A 19545-nucleotide genomic window follows, 5' to 3' on the forward strand; every position below is an offset into this window, starting at 1 on the left:
TTAAATACCAACTGGTTAAAACTCAAGCTGTAACTGTGAGGCAACTGGGTGACATCCACATCAACCCCTGCTCGTCACAGAGCTGTGCGTCAACCTGCAGTCAAACCAAAAAAACCTCCACTGTGAGTCATATTGAAAAGGCAACAGTCCAAAATACTCTGCTCTGATGGACACTTATGCAATATAGGCGGTAAATATACTCACTGGTGCTGGGACAGAAAGGGCAGAGTACATGCTCAATAGATAAATAGAGAGATAAAGAAAGGGAGAAGCAGAAAGAGGGCGAGAGAGAGATGCAGACAGATACGGAGAGCAGAGGAAAGAGAGCAGATGTGGCCTTTGGGCTGAAACTGCTGAATCACCACGTCTCTTCTCATTACTTCATCACATCATGAACCCGGAGCACTTTCTCTGGAGCCATGCACAGAGTGACTGTCATGATAAAAGGCAGAGAGAGGAAAGAGACGGAGAGAAAACACAGAGAGAGAGAGCGAGCGAGACAAACAGGAAAGAGCATCATGCTGACATACAGAGGAAGTAATACAAGGGAGATTCCCAAATCTTCTCTCTCTCTCTTCCTTAATCCTCCCCTCTGTGCTGATATCACCTTGAAAGGCCCAGGAGGACATCGTCTCCTCCCTCTCAATGGGCTCGGGTCTGTTACGTAAAAACTACATGGGGCTACTGAAACACACACAAAACACTCACATTCTGAATTGCCTGAAAATACATTCCCTCTTTCATCTCGGGGCTTTATTGCACGACTCGCATTGTGGTCTCTTGTTGCGGCACAGTCAGAGCCAGCCATCGTAGTAACACAGTCGACATTTGAGAGCTTGGAGAATGAGCTGTCAGATGCAGAGAGACTCATAATACCTGCGGTTGCTTATGCAACTGCCAGCCAGCATTTTAGAAGGGGATGCCAACGTTATTTGGAGTTATGGCCCATTTGCATCTGCGCGTCTAGCTCCCCTCAGTTTAAAATTCATGCCAAATGCACATTTAATGCTAATTTAGTCTATTTCAAAATACAAAGTTCAGATGGATTTAGAAAGAGAAGTTTTAATTAGTGAAGAGAGGAAGTCAGAGGAAGTTTCAGGAAAAAATAATGAAGGTACAAAGGACTAAAGGAAGACAGACAGACATTTAAAAGCGTCATTGCTTCTCATCACTATCATCCACTCCAGACATATGAACAAACTCCCTGAGAGGAATATTTATCAGGATGCTTTATCTCAGTTAATTGTAATTGACAGGTGGAAATGACCAATACTAATTGCATGCCCTTTCCTTTTAGCCCTGCCATCAATCTGTTCATCAAACACAGCTTAAAATTCAGTGGTGTGAGTGTAAAATGGGCATTGTTTGAGTAAGATTCTGAATTGACAAGCAGTCTAGTAATACAGAGACACTGGGTTGATGGATTCATTCATCCTCTATAGAAAAGTTATTAAAAAGTTATTTAGGATTTCAGCTTTTTGCCTGAACATAGTTGTAGTATAGTAAGAAAACATTTTCTCCCCCAGGATCCTCTCTGCCTTGACCCAACAGTGGTGGCTTTTGAATTGATTTAAAAATTGTATTATTTACTTTTAAAGTGGCCCAACAATATATAGATCTCTTCACATCCCTGTGAGCCTGACCCTGGTCTTAGATCATCTCATCAGTTACCTCTCGCTGCTCCCAGGTCCAATTATGTGACCAGGACCAAGATGCTTCATTCATCTTGTTTTTATTGCCTTGTGAAGCACTTTGTGACATTTATTTTGAAAAGCGCCATAAAAATAAAGTCTATTAGTGAAGTCAGGACAGAGGAGTCACTGCCAATCCTCTGCCAGTGGCTGAAAACTCTCTCAGACTTTGAGGAAATTTAATGCATTAAACTAAAGTACCTGCCAAATGAATTTAATAAAGTGTAATTTAAGTGGATGTAAATAACTCTCCCCTTCAGCTGATGGCGTCTTACACCTCAGAAATCAAATATGCACTTTTCTGGCACAAGAGCTTTGTGATTTCTTGCTAAATGAAAAGACGTCCCGTGATGAACAGGATCACAGAGTAAAAGTCTGGCCTCCAGCTGATGCTATCTTTAAAAACTTTAAAATCCTATTTATTTTTGTGTGTGTGCAGACACCAGCAAGGTCTGTCTGATGTCTAATTGATCAGAAAATAGTCTTGATGTGAATGACATCAATACAAAGGGGAGAAATTTCCATTGTCATTCTCTGTTTTCCAAGTTATATTATTGCGAACCTCAAGTCCCACTCTTTGCTGAGTGGAAAATCAATATCATTTAGCAGAATGCTGGCCCAGATGCTTTAAGGGAAACTCTGTCTGCAAGCACCCCCTCCAAAGAATGAACATTAATATTTACGTCAAGCTCTCTGGATGAAAGATTGTTTACAAAATGGGAGGACTTCAGAAAACAATGCCAGTAAAGTTGCAAATTCATTGCATTACATTTCTTAAATGTTAAATTGTATTACTTTTCCTGGCATCAGAGAAGATGCCCTCGTCCTGCAACTAACTTTCATTCGTGTAAAGATTTAGGAACGAGTGAAAACATGTATTTCTTATTATTATTGTACCATGAATTAACCGTCATTAAAAACTCACTCAGCATCCATTCTTATAGATGCTGTACATGGCTCACAAATGAGATCATAATCCCCATTTGTGAAACCACAGCACATCATGTGACTCGAACCGCACCGTTAGTGGCTGTTACAAATCACTTAAAATGGTTTACTGCAACAGACTGCACTGATTTTAAAGGCTACAGTATGTTTGCAAAAGCCTGCTGCAATGTGTTTATACTAGCTGTGTAGTTTTGACCAAATCTAAACCTAAATCTCTCTTAATCTATTTCCACTCAGATTTGTCCGTTTACAATTCAAATGAGTCTGAAAAAGCGTTTTATAGCTATACACCGCAATTCTGATGTATGGTCATTAGAAAGAGAGCGAACAAGCAGGACTGCATTAAGTCACGTCTCCCATTCAAATGCCTCTTTTCTGAATGTAGTGCAGTGTCTCACATTCAGACGTCACCACATCATGGGTGGCAGCCATCCAATCATAAGCCACCAAAACACTCACAGCAAGAGATACAGGATTACCATAATGTAGAGCTGCCAGTCACATTCAGTCAATACAGTGTAGTGGAAACTCAGTACTCATGCATGTATCCACATGTACATAATGCGCCCTTACAGAGATAATCCTGTGCCGACTGAGCTGAAAATAAAATCTGCTGCACTAAACAGTAAAAACCATTCAGTCCATTTTCAAGCACCTGTAACTCAGACATTACTTAATCCATGGTACGTAAACAGGTGCCAGTGTAAAAGCTATAGATTATATTATGGTATTGGAATACTGTGGAGTAGCCCCTCAAGGAAGCAGTGACAGAGTGTCTGTATTTACATTTTGCAGACACATAAATCTCAGCATCAGACACCTGCAATGGCAAGATCCCAAGGAAAGATGTATTTGTATTATCCTCTGGCACCAAAGCATGTCTAAATATATTTATGTGCCAAAGATTTACTGACCTAGAATTGGAAATTCTGCTTTCTAATCTATTTTTGGAACTAAAAGTAGAGTAGAATCAGCTTCCAGAATCATTATGGAAAGAAATAATAAAGTAAATATCAACTCAATCTCCATTTGCTTGTTTCATTTGTTCAGAAGCATGTGACCATATCTCATCTGCAACTGGAGTTTATTCAGTTTCTCACTGAACTGTAGATTCTTAGCCCATCTAGCTCTTCCTGTCTATGTTGGTTTAAAAGCTTTCCATTTCATTCCTGACCTTGCTAACAATCTCAACTCAAGGTCCACTTACTCACTTGTTCTGCTCTGTTTTCTGACCATATCACACAGTTTTTGTTATCAACAGTAACTGCTCTCCTTATGTGGGATACTACACAATAAATGCCCTATGACAACACTTCACAACAGCCATTAAATTGAAAAGGTCAAAAGTGTCTCATGCGGCTGCCGCTGTATCATCAGTACAAGGCTGACAAGGTAAAGCTACAGAGAGAGATAATGGCAGCAATGAATGGCTGTAAAATCCATCATCAACATCCACACAGAAACGCTTCATAGCCTGAAAATGTGATTTGCAGGGACAGAGAGAAGTGAGTGGGATAGCAACATCACTACAGAGCCAAAGGCTCGCATTTCACATGTAGAAGGCGATGTTTTATTCAGAGCTACATGCATTTGTATGAACAGTGCATGATGTACGAGGACTCGTGCTGTCGAGGGATGGAATCATTTACTCATAGCTCTCTAATACTCACTCACACACATGCATACATTTACATACACACACATGGCGTCATAAAGACTCACATAAACACACAAAAACAGAGGCAGGTGACAGAGCTGGGCGGTGGGACGTGTGTGTGTAGATTAATGGAGCTGTTTCTATTTTGGGAGCAGCTTCAGTCAGAGGAGGGAATACATTTTAATGTGAAGACATGAAGCACAAACAAAAACAACAGATTGGGACATAAGGATGTAAAAATTCATTTCATGATTCACTTAAGATGAAAATCATAATTATATATGTGCGGCTGCTGTGTTGGAGCATGTGAATCATTTAATTGTTTCGATCCCATCAGGGACTTCACAAATGAACCAACATCTTATTTTAAATTAGTGTCAGTCAGCATTACACCAACGCATTAACAGAATATCATGTTCCCTCTAGCTGACGAGAAACTCCACGTTTTTTACACCAAATCTGTAGAGATTCCCAAAAACTTAGAAACAGTGTGCCTCCTCAGGGAGTCACTAAATATTCCAAATTCATTCAGTGAGTCGCTCAGCACGACTACCATTCACATCAACTACCTCAGTCGATTGGACAACACGCAGTGACTTACCACTCATGCTGGGGCTCGTCAATGACCAACAGGATCTTGAACTTCTTGGAGAGTGAGGGAGAGGGAGCCGACTGCTCCACGAACCCAGCGGCGGACGCAGCCGTCTGTTTGACCACGTTGGTGATGGAGCTGAAGGAGCTGAAGAAGCCGGAGGACCCACCGGACGAAGAGGAGGACTGGGCCTGCTGAGGCTGCTGAGCCAGCTGGGTCGGGCGGCGCTCCTGAGACGCGGGGGAGCTGGCTGGCGCCTGGGACGGTGCCGGGGCTTTGGTCGGGGACTGGGCAGGGACGGGAGCCGTGGCGGTGGCTGCACCTTGCTGGGAAGGGGAGGAGGCGGTCGGGGGAGGAGGAGCAGGTGGGTCAGGCCTCTGGAGGTCTGTCATGTAACCATTGGGCAGGTTGGACATGAAGCTGCTGTCGGAGAGGCGGCGTCGGAGGAAGTTCATGATCGCGGTCGAAAGGTCAGTCTCTCAGTCGGTCGCTTGCTCGCTAAGTGTGCCTCTGAATTTCTTGGCTGAACGGGTGAGAGCAGAGACAGGCAGAGAGAAACACACTGGTCAGAGGTTAGATGAATGACAGAGAGCAAATCAGTCCAAATGTGTGCGAGGGAGAGGTAGAAGGCAGGAGGAAAAAAGGATGGATGAAGCGATGGATACAGCTCTGGTCCAGTCTTCAAGAGACAGCTCTCCAAAGCGCAGCTAAGCCAGCAAAAACAGCACGCGGGTATGTGGTGTTCCTCCTCCTGAGCCTCACGCCTCCTCACAAATGCGTGTGTGTGACGTGTGAGAGTGTGTGTCCGAGAGAGAGAGAGAGAGAGAGAGAGAGAGGTGTGGTGTCGTCCCCTTTGGTAAGGTGCTGGTGCTCTCCCCCCTCTGCTCTGCTCTGCCTGCTGAATGCGCTCAAGAGATGCTGCTCTCTCCCGCTTATCTCACGCTTTCACTCGCTCACGCTCCCTCTGCCCTTTTCCTCTCGCTCACTCACTCTCTCACTCTCGGCACGCTCGCTGGCGGTCTGCCCCTCCTCCTCCCTTCTCCTGTCATCATCCTCCTACATCATCATAGGCTGTGTGTGTGTGTGTGTCGTGCTGCAGCCTTGTAGCGTTGCGTGCCGTGTGCAACCAGTGGAAGGGGTTTCCTGAGACCGTGCATAAGGTGGAGTTCACAGATGGAAACGCCATCCACCCTCTTGCTCGGCAAGCCCCACCTCCTTCACCCGCCGTCTTTCTGTCCATCCATTCATCCGTCCATCCGTCTTTCTACCCTTCCTTTCAACCTGCATTCCCCTCATCTCTTTTCCCTCCATGTGTGGGACAGTGCTGCTACATTTTCTAGTGGATTCATTCTTGTAGAACTGAAAAAAACAAAACAATATTTTGACATTAAAAGCAGGTGGCATGACAGAGGGCAGGGCTGATTTGTGTTTTAAACCACCACAATGAAGAAGCTGAGGGCAGGAGAACATAGAAAAAGGAGGAGAGAAGGAGGGCAGAGATTCACCTCCTGGTTTCCATCGACTGGTTTAATCAGTCAAATGATTCCCTCCAGTGGAACACGTTGGCCTTCGATTACGTCCTGCACATGAAGGTAATGATGGCGCTGACCAAGGGTAGCCAAGCTGAAGAAAACCCTGCAGCGACAAGTACAATTTAGGTGCATTTTGCATCATTCTTTGATCTCTGTAGTAGGATCTGTGATGATTATTAGTGCAGTAAGATTTTCCACATTATTCCAGTCAAAGGATAACAAAGGCATAGATTAATTGATTGTATTGAGCCACCATGAACAGCTGCTGCAATGTAATCCAACAGGCAATTGTCTGACAACATTATGAATAGGATTCCTTTTCCATATGTCACTACCAGACAAGTTGTTGTAATTGTGTGCTACCTTTTCTCATGTAAAGGACCTAAATACGTCTTCCACCACTGAAAATCACACAATAACACAACCTAACTAATCGATCGAGGCAGCAGCATTTCAGTAACTGCTGTGTTCTGCAAGATAAAATTACTGTTTTTGTCAATGGAGTCTGGTAGCGATATAAAGTGATGTTTCTAGTTAAATAAAAAGGATTTTACTCTGTAATAAAAAAACAAGCTCTCTAGTGGCTGTACTTTGACATGGACAATTGCCTGCTGGATTACACTGCAGCAGCTGTTGGTGATTATCAATCACTTACACCCGAAAAACATGGGAAAATAAAAATACCAGAAAATACCAGAGTTATCCTTTAAGGTTAATCCAAAATGGTAAATTTCTATGACTACAGCAAATCTGCAGTTTTAGTAACAGATATAAAACACATACATCAAATATTCTTTCAGTTAAACAGTATACGCAGCATCTTGTCTACACCACTGTGTGCTTCGGTCTGTTGGTTTCCGTGTCTCTTTCACTTCTTATTCCTAAACAAACATCTCTTCCCAGTGCCTCGCCTCGCTTCATTACACATTCACTATTTTGGGGGCATGAGAAGAGCACGATTCCTAAATGCCGTCAGCAGCAGAAGCAGAAGGCTGCGTCTGCACTGTTTGCTGCTCTAAGCTTTACTTCAAAAAACAGCCAGAAGATGACAGGACAAAGAGGGAGAGAGAAGATTATTCAAGCGGGAAGAAAATCCCACACACGTCTGAGCCACACTGAGGAGAACAGCTTGGCCTTAGAAGACTGCAGTAGAAGAAAAAATAGACCTAGATTACAGTACCTTTATATCATCAATGGGCAATTATTCCCTAACGGATGTAAAGCAGTTTCACTAATTTAAAGACATTCAGCAGCCCATTTATCGGATTTGACTGCTCATTCAACGTCAGGCATTGATATTTCTGGAAGCTTTTATTTTCAACACAGGTGTGTTTGGCAATGATTCACTATCTCAATTGATGGAAATAAATTCCTTGACCTTTATGCCATTGAGAGGTTGCCTTTCAGCTGTAATCTAAACCACTCACATGGCCACATCTCTTTTGAACCTCTGCTGTTTGTGTCTGACTCATGATTTGTTTATATCTATATCTATCTATCTATCTATCTATCTATCTATCTATCTATATGAAATATAGATTATTGTACATTATTGCACCACTTTCCATTAGTCGCAACAGTCACCCTTTTATTTTTGGTTGTAAAAGTGCTACAGAACTGTGAACTGTGCTTTTAAATTTATTAAAGATCAATGTCTCTACAGTGCTTCAAAATTGGTATTAGGTGCAGTGTGATGGAAAATGTGCTGACGATAGGAAAAAGATGAGTCGACACTCCACTTTTCTTGCCATAAAAAAATATCATGTCCAAAGACATATGTCTGTGAACATAAATCTGTCTTTGAAATCAAGCACAGGTGTAAATTCTGCTGAAAACATAATTGATAAATTGAAATTTGTTCAGTCCTCAAAAGAGTTTTTTTGCATAACAAATGCAGGATGCACATCATTTGTAGCAAGTCACGATGAGTCAAGCCCAGTGGGGGGAGGGTGTGTGGTGTGTGTGTGTGTGTGTGTGTGTGTGTAGTCAACCAGAAGAGAGCCGGAGTGAGTCACGGAGCTGCAGTGTGAACTGTAGCGACATCCTAAGCTCAGCCTGGCCTACATGTTTCATGACACACATACACAACACATATCTCCACACAGTCATTATATAGTATGTGTGTGCATGAAATTATGCAGGCGACAGAGCCAAAGCAAAACACGGCGTCTGGTTTAAGATGAAACAGTTTTGTGCATTAGAGGAGGAGAAGAGCTTTTTTCACTATCACTTACAAAGGTACGCTCCAGTTCATAAATACAGCTTAAATAATTAGCTTTAACTATCAGCCTCTTTTGAAATAAGAGGTACTCTAACTACAACAACACTACAGTTCTCCAACTTTCCTCAGGTTTGCTCCTCTTATGTTTGGTTATAGTGGCACTTGGAGATGAGATGTGATCTGCCTTGGGCTGCTGCGTTGGGCGAAATACGGTAAGGATACGCAAACGTAGCAGATCCACAGTGTCAGGGGCATCACTCTTCTGTCCACACACACGTTCACAACACAAACGTGCAAACACATCCTCACATATACACACGGATGCTGACATACAAACACATCTAGCCCTCTGTCATTACACACACACAAACCGGAAGTCAGGATTTCACAACTGACAGCGTGGGTAATCAACATATGAGTCACTGTCACTTATTCATTCAGTAATTAAAAGGATTATGTGACTGATGTTTAACTGCACACAGGACCACTGTTGTAAAATATAAAACTCTATTTTTGGTGGGGGGGGGCAGGGCATTTATACACGTCATGATTTGACTGTGAAAGTGTGTGTGTGGTGTACACACTCCTGGTTAAATGCTGCTTTGGGGGATTTGCTGCAGATATCCAGAGTTTGTGTGGGTGAGTATGCAAAGGTCAAACCTCCCGTGGCTTCACTGGCTCAATTTAGATAATCCATGAAAAATCAGAACATTTGGGCTGTGTGCACATCTGGCATCGATGGCAGGTGCTCATGACACGGTGTAATACACGCTACAACCTCAGTAGGGCATGTGTGTAACTGCAAACTCCACTATTTTGATGAATTATTAAAATCATTCAACTCATTTCCAGCTCAATCCAGGTCTTATTGGACTGATAAATGATTTTAATGACTAGATGTAACAGGGCTGCTAATTCTGGAGGATAAAAACTGAATAAATGGATGTTTGCCTTGCAGGGAGTAATCTCAGATGCACTGGCAGGTTAATTGAAAACACAGGGGGCTCAACCCAGGAAGCAACAGGGTTATTTTGGGCCTGTGCTATTGTCTTGTTCTGTCTTAACACAAGGTCTTACAATGGTAACACTCACAGAAGTCACCTCACAATGCTTCTTACATTAGAAATGAGTCTTGATGTCATGACACAGTTGAAACATCAGAAGAAAAAACATGTTAAATGTCTGTTCGAGCCTCTGAAGCTACTTCAGGGAATAGCGTAGATTCAGCCGAGCTATTATAAAAGATAGCTCTCTGAATGAACTTTAACAGGCTGTGTGGAGAGATGGAGCTACAAGATTAAAACACCCACACATCCCTCAGATATCTGCAGCAAATCCCCTAAAACACCATTTACCCAGACTTCTGTACACTTACACATTCATACACATAAACATGCACACACATACAACAAAACTTTCTCTGCAGAGTTTCTTTTTTTTGCAGTGCTGAGGAGATTGATGCTGTTATTTGTATTGTGTATTTAGGCACAACATTCAAGATACAAAACTGCCATGGCAACAAGTAGAGCTGAAGCTGGGTTGGCGAGCGTTACAATAAAAAGCAACAAAAGAATGATAACTGATTAGCAGCAGTTCATAACAAGCAAAGAAAGGCAGAAGCAACGGTTTAATAGAAACATTTCAGTGTATAAAGACAGGTCTGCAGCATATCATGGTTTACCAGAAACTAAAAGTACAGTAATTGGTGTTACTGGTACCAATTGTCTGGCATAGTTTTTCAGAGAGGAAAGATTACATTTCTAAACCTCCATTATAATGCTCTGTACAAGCGACACCACCACAGCCAGCACTATTTAAAATCCTGAAATTAAAAATAAAATAAAAGACCAGCAGGCAAGTTTCATTTTCCAAAATCTGGAAAGCAAATATGTTAAATGTCTGCAACATTAAATGGTCATTAGATGCACTGTACCTGTCACTGACCTGACATTTGTTCTGCATGTTAATTTACACCGACTGTAGATTTCAAGCACCTGCCAGCTGAAAAACAACTAAAGAAGCTGATGCATGTGGAAAAATAAAGCCTGAAATCACATATTGATTTTATGGCAATTTGTATTGAGTGCCCTCATGTGATAGTTACATTAACTCTTTCACTGACACATACACCGATTAGCTAAATAATACATAATCCTCTCATAATCTCTGCATAAACATTTGAGCATTTGTGCCATTTAAATCAGCTGGAACTATTTCTAAGATTAAAATTAGTAGTAACTAATTTTACTTTGACTGTACAGTGTAGTTTGGCTTTCACTTTCTCCTGACTCCCATGCTATGAATATTATTAGCTCACTCCCTGCCTGGTGACACCATAACCCTTCTGTGGAGTAAGATAAAAGTAGCAGCTTCTGTTTCTCTCCTCTTGTGGGGCTCTGGAGCAGCTGTGCATCTACAGAAGTGTGCATGTGTGTGCGCGGTTAATGGTGCATTTTCGTTTGATGTTCCATCACTAGGCATGGGCAGCTATGGCAATCTCCATGGCAACAGGCGTGCAAAAGCTGAAAAGATCCTCGTAGTTAGTGCATGTGTGTATGTGCATGTCTGTATCTGTGTTTGTACTCATACGCAGATGGATACGTGTGTGGTGTATTAATATTAGCTGAGTGTAATCTGCCTTCAGTGTGATCTGTGCTCCTCTTCTTGTAGTCTAGTTTATTATAATTTGCCGTCTGAATTTCCTGTAAACTACGGGACTGACAGATTTTTAGGTTTTAACAGCAGCAGCTGAACTGCACTCTGGGTCGTTGCCAAGCTATACCTATCAAAGCTGTTGACATCTAAATGAATTATCCCGGAGGCAGCCACTCACACTCAAGGAGAGGCACTGTACATAGAAAATTAGAGGTAGAAACATTGCCTGGATCATTTCAATGAGAAATCAATGTGCAATCATTGCAAACATTGATTCAGTTTAATTGGTTGTTCTAGTTGCAAACAAAAACTTACAAAGGCAGCCTTCGCTTTCATTCCTGTCACTGCAGTCATTTTCACACTGGCCCACACAAACACTATGAGGAAGGATGGAGGTGTGATGGGAGAATTCTCACTGTGGTTGGCAAAATAAATTTACAAGTCTTTCTTCCTGTCTACTTGCCTGCGACCTTCTCTGCCTCACTACCTGTGTTGAGCCCAGTTTGCCAGTTTCATGTGAGCAACACGGAGCACGAAAGGCATCTATTTCAGTCCTTGATTTTCACATACAGTTGACATATTGTGCAATCTCTATGGAGCTTTATAGCAAGTTGCAGCTCATTGTCTAGCTGTCAAGCCTGCAACTTTACTGTTTGCTTCTCACCGGACTCATAAAAATTTACTTTGTACAACCTGCTGAGCACCAAATGACAGACACAGTGGAGCATTTAGCAGCTCAAGAGCCAAATATTTTCCTAGAGAGTTGATAGAAACCAAAAACAGAGTTAAAAGGGCAACATTCATCACGTGGCCAGAGACGCTACTACACATGAATGATAATACTGCTCTAAAACTGCTGGATGTGTAAAAAAGCAACTGTTTGCTGACAAGTTTATCCTCTCTACTACAAAACTAATGATATGTCAATAGCATCATAAATTTTGTTTAAGTCTCGTTGCCCTAATTGATCTAGTTTCCAGTTGATTAACCCACTATATGTTACCTATCCAGTACCAAACAGCTGGCAGACAGACAAAGTTAGAGACTAGCTGGTCATTAAATCGTAAAAAAGTTCCCTTGGAGGCTAATGGAAACCGAATCAGTGCAAAAACAAGAAAGAATACTGGAATGAGGAATTAAGCTTCTTAATCCAATAAATCTAGAGCAACTGCTCCTAAATTATAATTTAATAAGGACTGTTTGACCCTATAAGTACAAAACAGAATGAATCCTATAAGGATGACATTATAGATTCATAAGGTATTGCAGTCAGAGGTTACAAACCATAGAGAGGGAGAAACAGCCAGAGGCCAGAGGGAAGCATGCAGAGTAAAGACTAATACAAACCTCTAGGGCCATGATCACAAGTGTTATTTAACATTTACATGATGTAGTATAGGATGAAAAGATGAGAAAATACCTTTTTAGTCCCACTGGTGCTTCACTGTCCCTGAATTAACAAGGCACTTTACCACAGTGAGTGAGCTTGTTAGTCAGGATTCAGTGACCTTATCAATATTCATTTGGCTGAAAAGACGGCTCAGGGCAATTACTGAGAAGATAATATTTGTCCCAGTCTTGACAATCCCATAATGGGTTGCAGACATATTTCTAACTGTCATGAATCTACATTCAATATTAATTCATTAAAATAGATGTGAGCATTGGGCCTATAAGGCTCAGGACTAACGCTGCGGTGAAGACTGATGATGGCCTCACAGGCCTCTTGGCTTTTACTACTGCAGAAATATTTCACATGAATCTCACACTTAAGATTAATCTTACTTTCATGGGTGTGCTTGGTGTCTTTTGTTTTAAGCACAGTGAGTTTCAAAACTGTCAAAAACTGATAAATTTGCCCTTGCTTTCAGTGATTTCATTTAATATCTCCAGTGGCTCAAGTCCAAATATAAAAGTCTGGGACCTGGCAGGAGCAATTGTCATCCTCCTCTCAGGATGATTACATTTTCAAAGATTTTTTAAAAAGATGTGTTAAGCAATACAGAATTTAAACACCACAGAAAGTGAAACTTGTGGATAGGAAAAGGGTAATCTAATTAAATGCTCAGTCCTAACAGTTAAAGCCTGCACTATTCTCTGAAAATCACCTGAACATAAAGTGCAACATAGTTCAAATGCACCAAAAACTACCTCCTCCAAAATGACCATACAGGTGAATCTAAAACAGTTTGAATAGTATTATAACCTTCATGGGGGATGGATTTACTGCAGGACTGTTGTATTAGCCTGCATTAGTTTTAGCTAGGCGTAACTAATAAACTGCCCACTGAGTGTACTGATACCAGATTTAGCCTGTGTGGCTACGTGATCATTATTTTTTAATTGCTTATAAAAGGACTCAGAATGAATAATTAAACAGACAGTGGTCGATACAATTGCATGTAGCTTCTAACCTGAGAGCAGAAAACTATCATCACAAATTAGCATAACCTCATTACCACTTAGCTAAACTTGGTAGAAAACCGCCATCTGCTGGCGTTGTTCAGATTTCATCTCAAAACTAATAAAATGCTGCAATGTGTTGCCCCGCTCATACTTGTCAAGACTATTTTAAATCACGGGCGTAGCTGCTTACAACAATAAATCGTAAAATAGTCATTATTTAGGCAGTTTAACGACGTTTTAACGGCTCACTTTGCTTACCTTCCATCTCCGACTCCATTTCCCATGAGCCCTCAGCCCGCGGCGGAATCTGTGACGCATATTTTAGTCGACTGTCAAGCAGCACAGCTGACCCAAACTGACCCGATGAAGGTAGTTAAACGATAAAACTGGTATATTTATTGATATCCAGAGGCGGTGGTCGTGTTTAGCGGCACCGGGCCGCTCCGTCTGAAATGTGCCTCTCACTTCATGCGGCCGAGACTTCGTTTTACACGTTATTTACTCGGTTATCCCGCTCATAAACCAGCCGGTGTTGCTGCCTAAAAACAGCCCTAGCTAGGTCAAGATGACTCTTCCAGCCTTGCACAACACCGGTGTGCTTTACAGAAGGATTCTGTCACAGTTTCCTCAGGACATCAGCTTAGCTTTTGCCTATGGATCTGGTGTTTTCAAACAGCATGGGACCAGCCAAGGTCAAATGGAGGTAAGACACACCTGTCCTGCTAGTTCCCAAACTTAAACTTTCTGATTAAGCAGCATTTACAAAGGCTTAATAAGCTGTGTGTTTACTAATGATTTGCACATCAGTTATAATCCATCAATAACAACAGGTTTTGGGTTGCCAGATTGTGGAAAATCCTCCTCCAGCATTACACTTTGCTTGCACTTGCATTAATTATGGAGACATCCCCAAGCCCTCAAGTCTGCATCATAGTACTCCAAATATTTATTTAAAAAACAATGTAATGTAAGATAATGAAGTTGTTTTACTGCGCTCCACTGTATTACACCACTAACTGGGAACAATAACTCACTCTTTGTGATCATAGCACCACAATATGATTACACTGATAAAACAATAATTTGTTAGCATCTGTTTCCTACTTGCTAGTTTAATAAAATGTGATGTTCCCTGTTCTTTTCACTTGTGATATGTACAGAAGAACATGCTGGACTTTGTGTTTGCGGTGGACGACCCGGTGACGTGGCACACCATGAATCTGCTGCAAAACCGCAAACACTACTCCATCCTGAAGCTGCTGGGGCCCACGATGATCAGCTCCATACAAAATGAACACGGGGCAGCAGTGTACTACAACACGCTGGTGCCTGTGGACGGAAAGGTAACAGGATGTGTCCTCGTCCACAGATCAGACCAACCTTGTCTTGTCTTGTAATAACTACATCTGTGACCTCCTCCTCTTCTTCTCAGATCATCAAATATGGTGTGATTAGTACAGAGTCTCTAATAGACGACCTGATGCACTGGAAGACCATGTACGTTGCTGGACGCCTTCACAAACCAGTCAGTATCACGATTAGACGGAATCAAACAGAAAAACCAAGCTGTCTAAATCTGATGTTTACATACAGTTTTCAGTGAAATCTCCTCAGGCTTTGTTAAAACCATATGTGCACAGAAGTATTGTATGCATCCATGCTTATGTGCATATGTTTTTTTTGTGCAGGTGAAAATGTTGGTGCAGAGTGAGAATGGAAAGCTCCGCGCTGCTTTGGTGGCCAACCTGAAGAGCGCTGTGACGGCCTCCTTCCTCATGCTGCCAGAGAGCTTCACTGAAGAGGACCTTTTCCTGCAGATAGCTGGCCTTTCTTATGCCGGTAATTAACCCATGCAACTGAAAAACTGTAAAGTAAATATCATAGCAAATGTATTATACTTAAAGGCAAACATTTTGTTCTTTCTTCTGAAGGGGATTTTAGGATGGTGATTGGAGAAGACAAATCCAAGGTGGCCAATATCGTCAGAGACAACATTCAGCACTTCAGGATTCTGTACAGCAACATCCTGCGGGACTGCCCTCAAGTGGTCTACAAACCTCAGCAAGGAAAACTTGAGGTAAGATGCAGTGAACACAGACCTGTACATGAATGGTGTTAGATGGGGATACACAGATAGTTGACCTTTGTGGGGTTGTCATCTGTGTCTTGGTTCGTTAGCGCTCTAGGCTGTTGTAAGTCGTTAGAGTCACTGGAGTCACCTGAGTGTGACTGGTTGTTGAATCTCTGTGGGAGGGATGAAAGGACAGTGTTTGAACCTATTGGATGTTGTTACAACAGCGAGGAGCACTAACGAACCAAGTAACACCAGTGGCCTTAAGTGGCCCAAAGTGGTTAAATACCTGGGTCTCCTCACCAGTCAGTCTGAACTGAAGAAGGCTCCGTGTTTGGTAACCATGACCTGGATTTCTACAGACATCTTAACCTGAATAGTACAGTGTGTGCTCACAGTCTTGACCGTGACCTTAAAATAAGGTGTGACTGACTCGGTACTCTGGTATCTGCTTTACAAACAGTGCATATGTGTGTTTAGACAGTGAATTAACATGAGCACACATTCCTCTGCATTTTTCTTTTGTGTGCAGTTTCATCTTGTCTTTATTTTCTTTAAACTGTTGCTGCCCCACCTTGTTCTACCAAGGTAATAGTAATCACCCCAGGCATCACACCATCCCAGAATAACATGTTTAGTAAGTGGGGGAAATAGGAGGAGCAGCTCAGAGCTAGGCACTGTTTATCCGTTGCTTGTGTCATATGTAAATGAGCAACACCTCTTGCAATCAACAGTGCTGTGGGGAATTGTGCGCTGTGAGCCCTGCATGTGAGAAATACTTGTGTGCCCTTGTACGTCATCAGGCTGTGAGGCAGCAGGCTCTGAACCAGCTGCAGACTGGTGTGCACGAGATTCGTACGGCGAGAAGATGTCTGGTGTTTTAAATGCTGAGTTTTTAAAGTCAGCATAATTTCACCCGCTCCTAGTTTTTATTTGTGGCACCACTGCACAGGGGTGGATTTGAAGGTGCCCTGTGGGTTTTCATTGCAAAAAAAAGTTGTTTACATTCAGTGTTACTCACCAAAGAACATTGTGTGCAAGCCTGAGGTCTAACAATTCCTTTCTCATTAAATATTTGCAAAGCTGATTTTTTTTAACACTTTTCTGTATTGTTTACAGTCTTCCTCTTCCTGCCTGAAGGAACCAGAGCTTGAATGGCGTAGCCCACATGCATATGTATGTATGTACTGTATGTACCTGTTTAATTATTCGAGTGTACCTGCAGGTGGACAAAAGCCCAGAGGGCCAGTTTATCCAGCTGATGGCTTTGCCGCGCACCCTCCAGCAAAGGATCACGAAGCTGGTGGATCCGCCAGGGAAGAACCGAGACGTGGAGGAGATCCTGCTGCAGGTGGCCCAGGACCCGGACTGTGGAGCTGTCGTACAGCAGGGTACGGAGGAAAGAGAAAGGGTGGAGGGATGGGAGGATAGAGGAAAAGACAGGTAGGAGGGAGAGGCAGGCAGAGAGAGAGAGTGAGAGATGGATGGAAAAAGTAAATCAGTCCCAAACGTTTCATTTAAATTCTCTCAGTGGGATCTGAGATGCAGAACACAGTCAGTTTGCAGATCAAAAGTAAAGTGATGATGGATGAGTAAACGAATAGTAAATCAAACAAAAACGTCCTCCCATGTCTATTGTTTTTCTCCTGTTTTCTTTAAAACATAATTGCAAATTAATAATTAACAATTTAATAAATTAATAAAAGGCTCTTGTCCAGATGGAGACAGACAGATTCAGTAAATGGAAAACAATGCTGCAGGGGGACATGTCCCTGTCAGTAGGTAATAGAGGCTCTGCCCATGAGCAGCAGTCATAAAATCATATTGCAGAGTGATGAGATATTAAGTGTGTTTTAATTGCATATTTGAGCATGTTTTTGTTCCTTCTCAGGTATCTCATCTATTGTGAAATCCTCCAGCATAACACAGAGTATCAAAGGCATTGCTACAGCTGGTAAGAACTGTTTCCTTGTTCATTTGATATTTAATCAAAACTCTAGATCATACAAGTGGTAGAAAAAATATTCAGATCTTTAGAATGTAAAGTGTAGTTAAAGTATTAAAGTATTGGTGTGGTCCCTCTGACTGATTATATTACTGTATATAAAATCATTAGATGATTAATACTGAAGTGAAAAGAAGAAAAACAAAGTTCAGATTCACAAATCATTTTCTTTTATCTTTCTGTAAGACGTCAGAGGCCAAAAAGGTTTGAGACCACTGGTTTGACTTGTGTAGTATTTAAAAGCTTTCGTCTCTTAAAAGTAACTGGTAGAGAAATAATGTTCTTCTAATGTGGCTGTGTGTCCTGGTTCCTCCTCAGGCTTGTGGAAGACCGTGTCGTACAGCTCCAAGAAACTAATGAAGATGTGGAAGGGCTGGAGGAGGAAGCCGTCCGTGTCCCATACGTCCTGAACCCGTCTGTCTTTCTGTCAGTCGACGTCCATCCTTTGATTTCACCCTGACAAACTGTGGCTGGAACAATCGTCCACTTTCCTCCGGTTGTGTCACTCCTCAGTCTGTATGAATGGGATCACTGACGAGGTATAATGCTGTCTGAATAGTTCAGAATCACCTGTGAAACTGCCCTTTATCATGCATAAAAATTGTAGAATAAAGGGTGACATTTCACAAGTCAGACTGAAATATGGCTGACATTTAAGAGTAGTACAGATTGGACCTTTCTGAATGATCACACACACACACACACACACACACACACACACACACACACACACAGAGGCTGGTGAGGAGCTGCTGAATAGACTTTTTGGTGACAGGCAGCTAAAATACTGAGATAGTTCATCACTGTCGTCAGAATAAGGAGAAACTGATTGATTCCTTTCAGCTGGTGTTACATGTTACACACACATGCACTTCTTATCTCTGTCTCTCTTTGCCAAAGATCTCAAATCTTTCATCTCTCAACTCTTCACGTGGGTTCCCGGTGGCTGTACAATGTCTCCGCCAGATTCCATGAACTAAAAATAGGCCCAGACTTTTCTGAGAAGCTGTTAAGTAGGAGTCTGTCGTGTCCTTTAACGTGATAAAGATGTTCCTGATTGTTGAAAGAAACCATTTCACCTCTGCTCCTGGTCCTCACATCGATCAGTTCTTCACAAACACTTGATGTAGTTTGATTCATTTACAAGAACTGGGTTTAATAAAGTTTTTAATATAACAGCAACTACTCTGTCTTCAGTATGTGGTCAGTGAAATGGAGAAAATATACTTTATATACATCTCACAAAAGACTGGCTCTATAAGAAACTCCCACTGAGGGGAGGTTCAGATTGTCAGTATGTGATTTTGTTTGAGAAACGTATTATTTTTTTAATTCAGAGGGAACTTTAAACTATTAAAGCAGGAGAAACACAGGACACCAGAATGGAGCAAAGCTGTCGTTAATGAGATGAGTTACACCTGTGCTGTTCCTGCAGTAAGACATCAAAGTGTCAGTTTATACAACTAAATGCACCTCAGCAACAGACAAGCACTAAACAAACACAGTACAGAGAATTGTGATAAATATAAACATCAAAATACATCATTTTTAAATGCAAGAAAGAATCTAAACTTACATTTATAACTAGAATATGGTCATTAGAAGAACACACGCACTGTAAATAAAAACACATCTGAATGAGTCAGTACTGTGATAAAGGTCTGGTGCTCCATCATAGCACACTCACTGTTTTGTTTATCCACTTCTGTGTTTCCCACTGCATCATTAGTCATACTGAAAATGTCATCATTTATGGACACATGAATC

At 41.8% G+C, this 19545-nt stretch overlaps 2 protein-coding genes across 2 annotated transcripts in view; one reads left to right on the plus strand and one right to left on the minus strand.

Annotated features, from left to right (window-relative positions):
* The window catches only part of syn2b (synapsin IIb), a 77972-nt gene extending 63925 nt beyond the window's left edge, over window positions 1-14047 (minus strand). Inside the window, 2 exon segments of the mRNA XM_018686887.2 lie at window positions 4898-6523; window positions 13961-14047. Coding sequence (XP_018542403.1) covers window positions 4898-5343 — 446 coding nt within the window. The 5' untranslated portion in view covers window positions 5344-6523; window positions 13961-14047.
* Window positions 14035-18954, plus strand: tamm41 (TAM41 mitochondrial translocator assembly and maintenance homolog). The gene is made up of 8 exons (XM_018686888.2): window positions 14035-14405; window positions 14863-15045; window positions 15135-15227; window positions 15391-15541; window positions 15634-15779; window positions 16999-17164; window positions 17665-17727; window positions 18097-18954. The coding sequence occupies exons 1-8, from the start codon at window positions 14268-14270 to the stop codon at window positions 18186-18188; spliced, it is 1032 nt and encodes a 343-aa protein (XP_018542404.1). The 5' UTR covers window positions 14035-14267; the 3' UTR covers window positions 18189-18954.
* The last annotated feature ends 591 nt before the right edge of the window (window positions 18955-19545 follow it).

The sequence above is a fragment of the Lates calcarifer genome, linkage group LG12, assembly GCF_001640805.2.
Source record: "Lates calcarifer isolate ASB-BC8 linkage group LG12, TLL_Latcal_v3, whole genome shotgun sequence".
Classification (NCBI taxonomy): Eukaryota; Metazoa; Chordata; class Actinopteri; family Centropomidae; genus Lates; species Lates calcarifer.

Excerpts from the sequence above, each read along its gene's own strand:
- tamm41 (XM_018686888.2), top strand. The coding sequence starts at position 14,268 with ATGACTCTTCCAGCCTTGCACAACACCGGTGTGCTTTACAGAAGGATT. Across the intron at positions 15,228-15,390 it reads CTGGACGCCTTCACAAACCA|GTGAAAATGTTGGTGCAGAG; the intron begins GTCAGTATCACG and ends TTTTTTGTGCAG. Across the intron at positions 17,165-17,664 it reads TGGAGCTGTCGTACAGCAGG|GTATCTCATCTATTGTGAAA; the intron begins GTACGGAGGAAA and ends GTTCCTTCTCAG.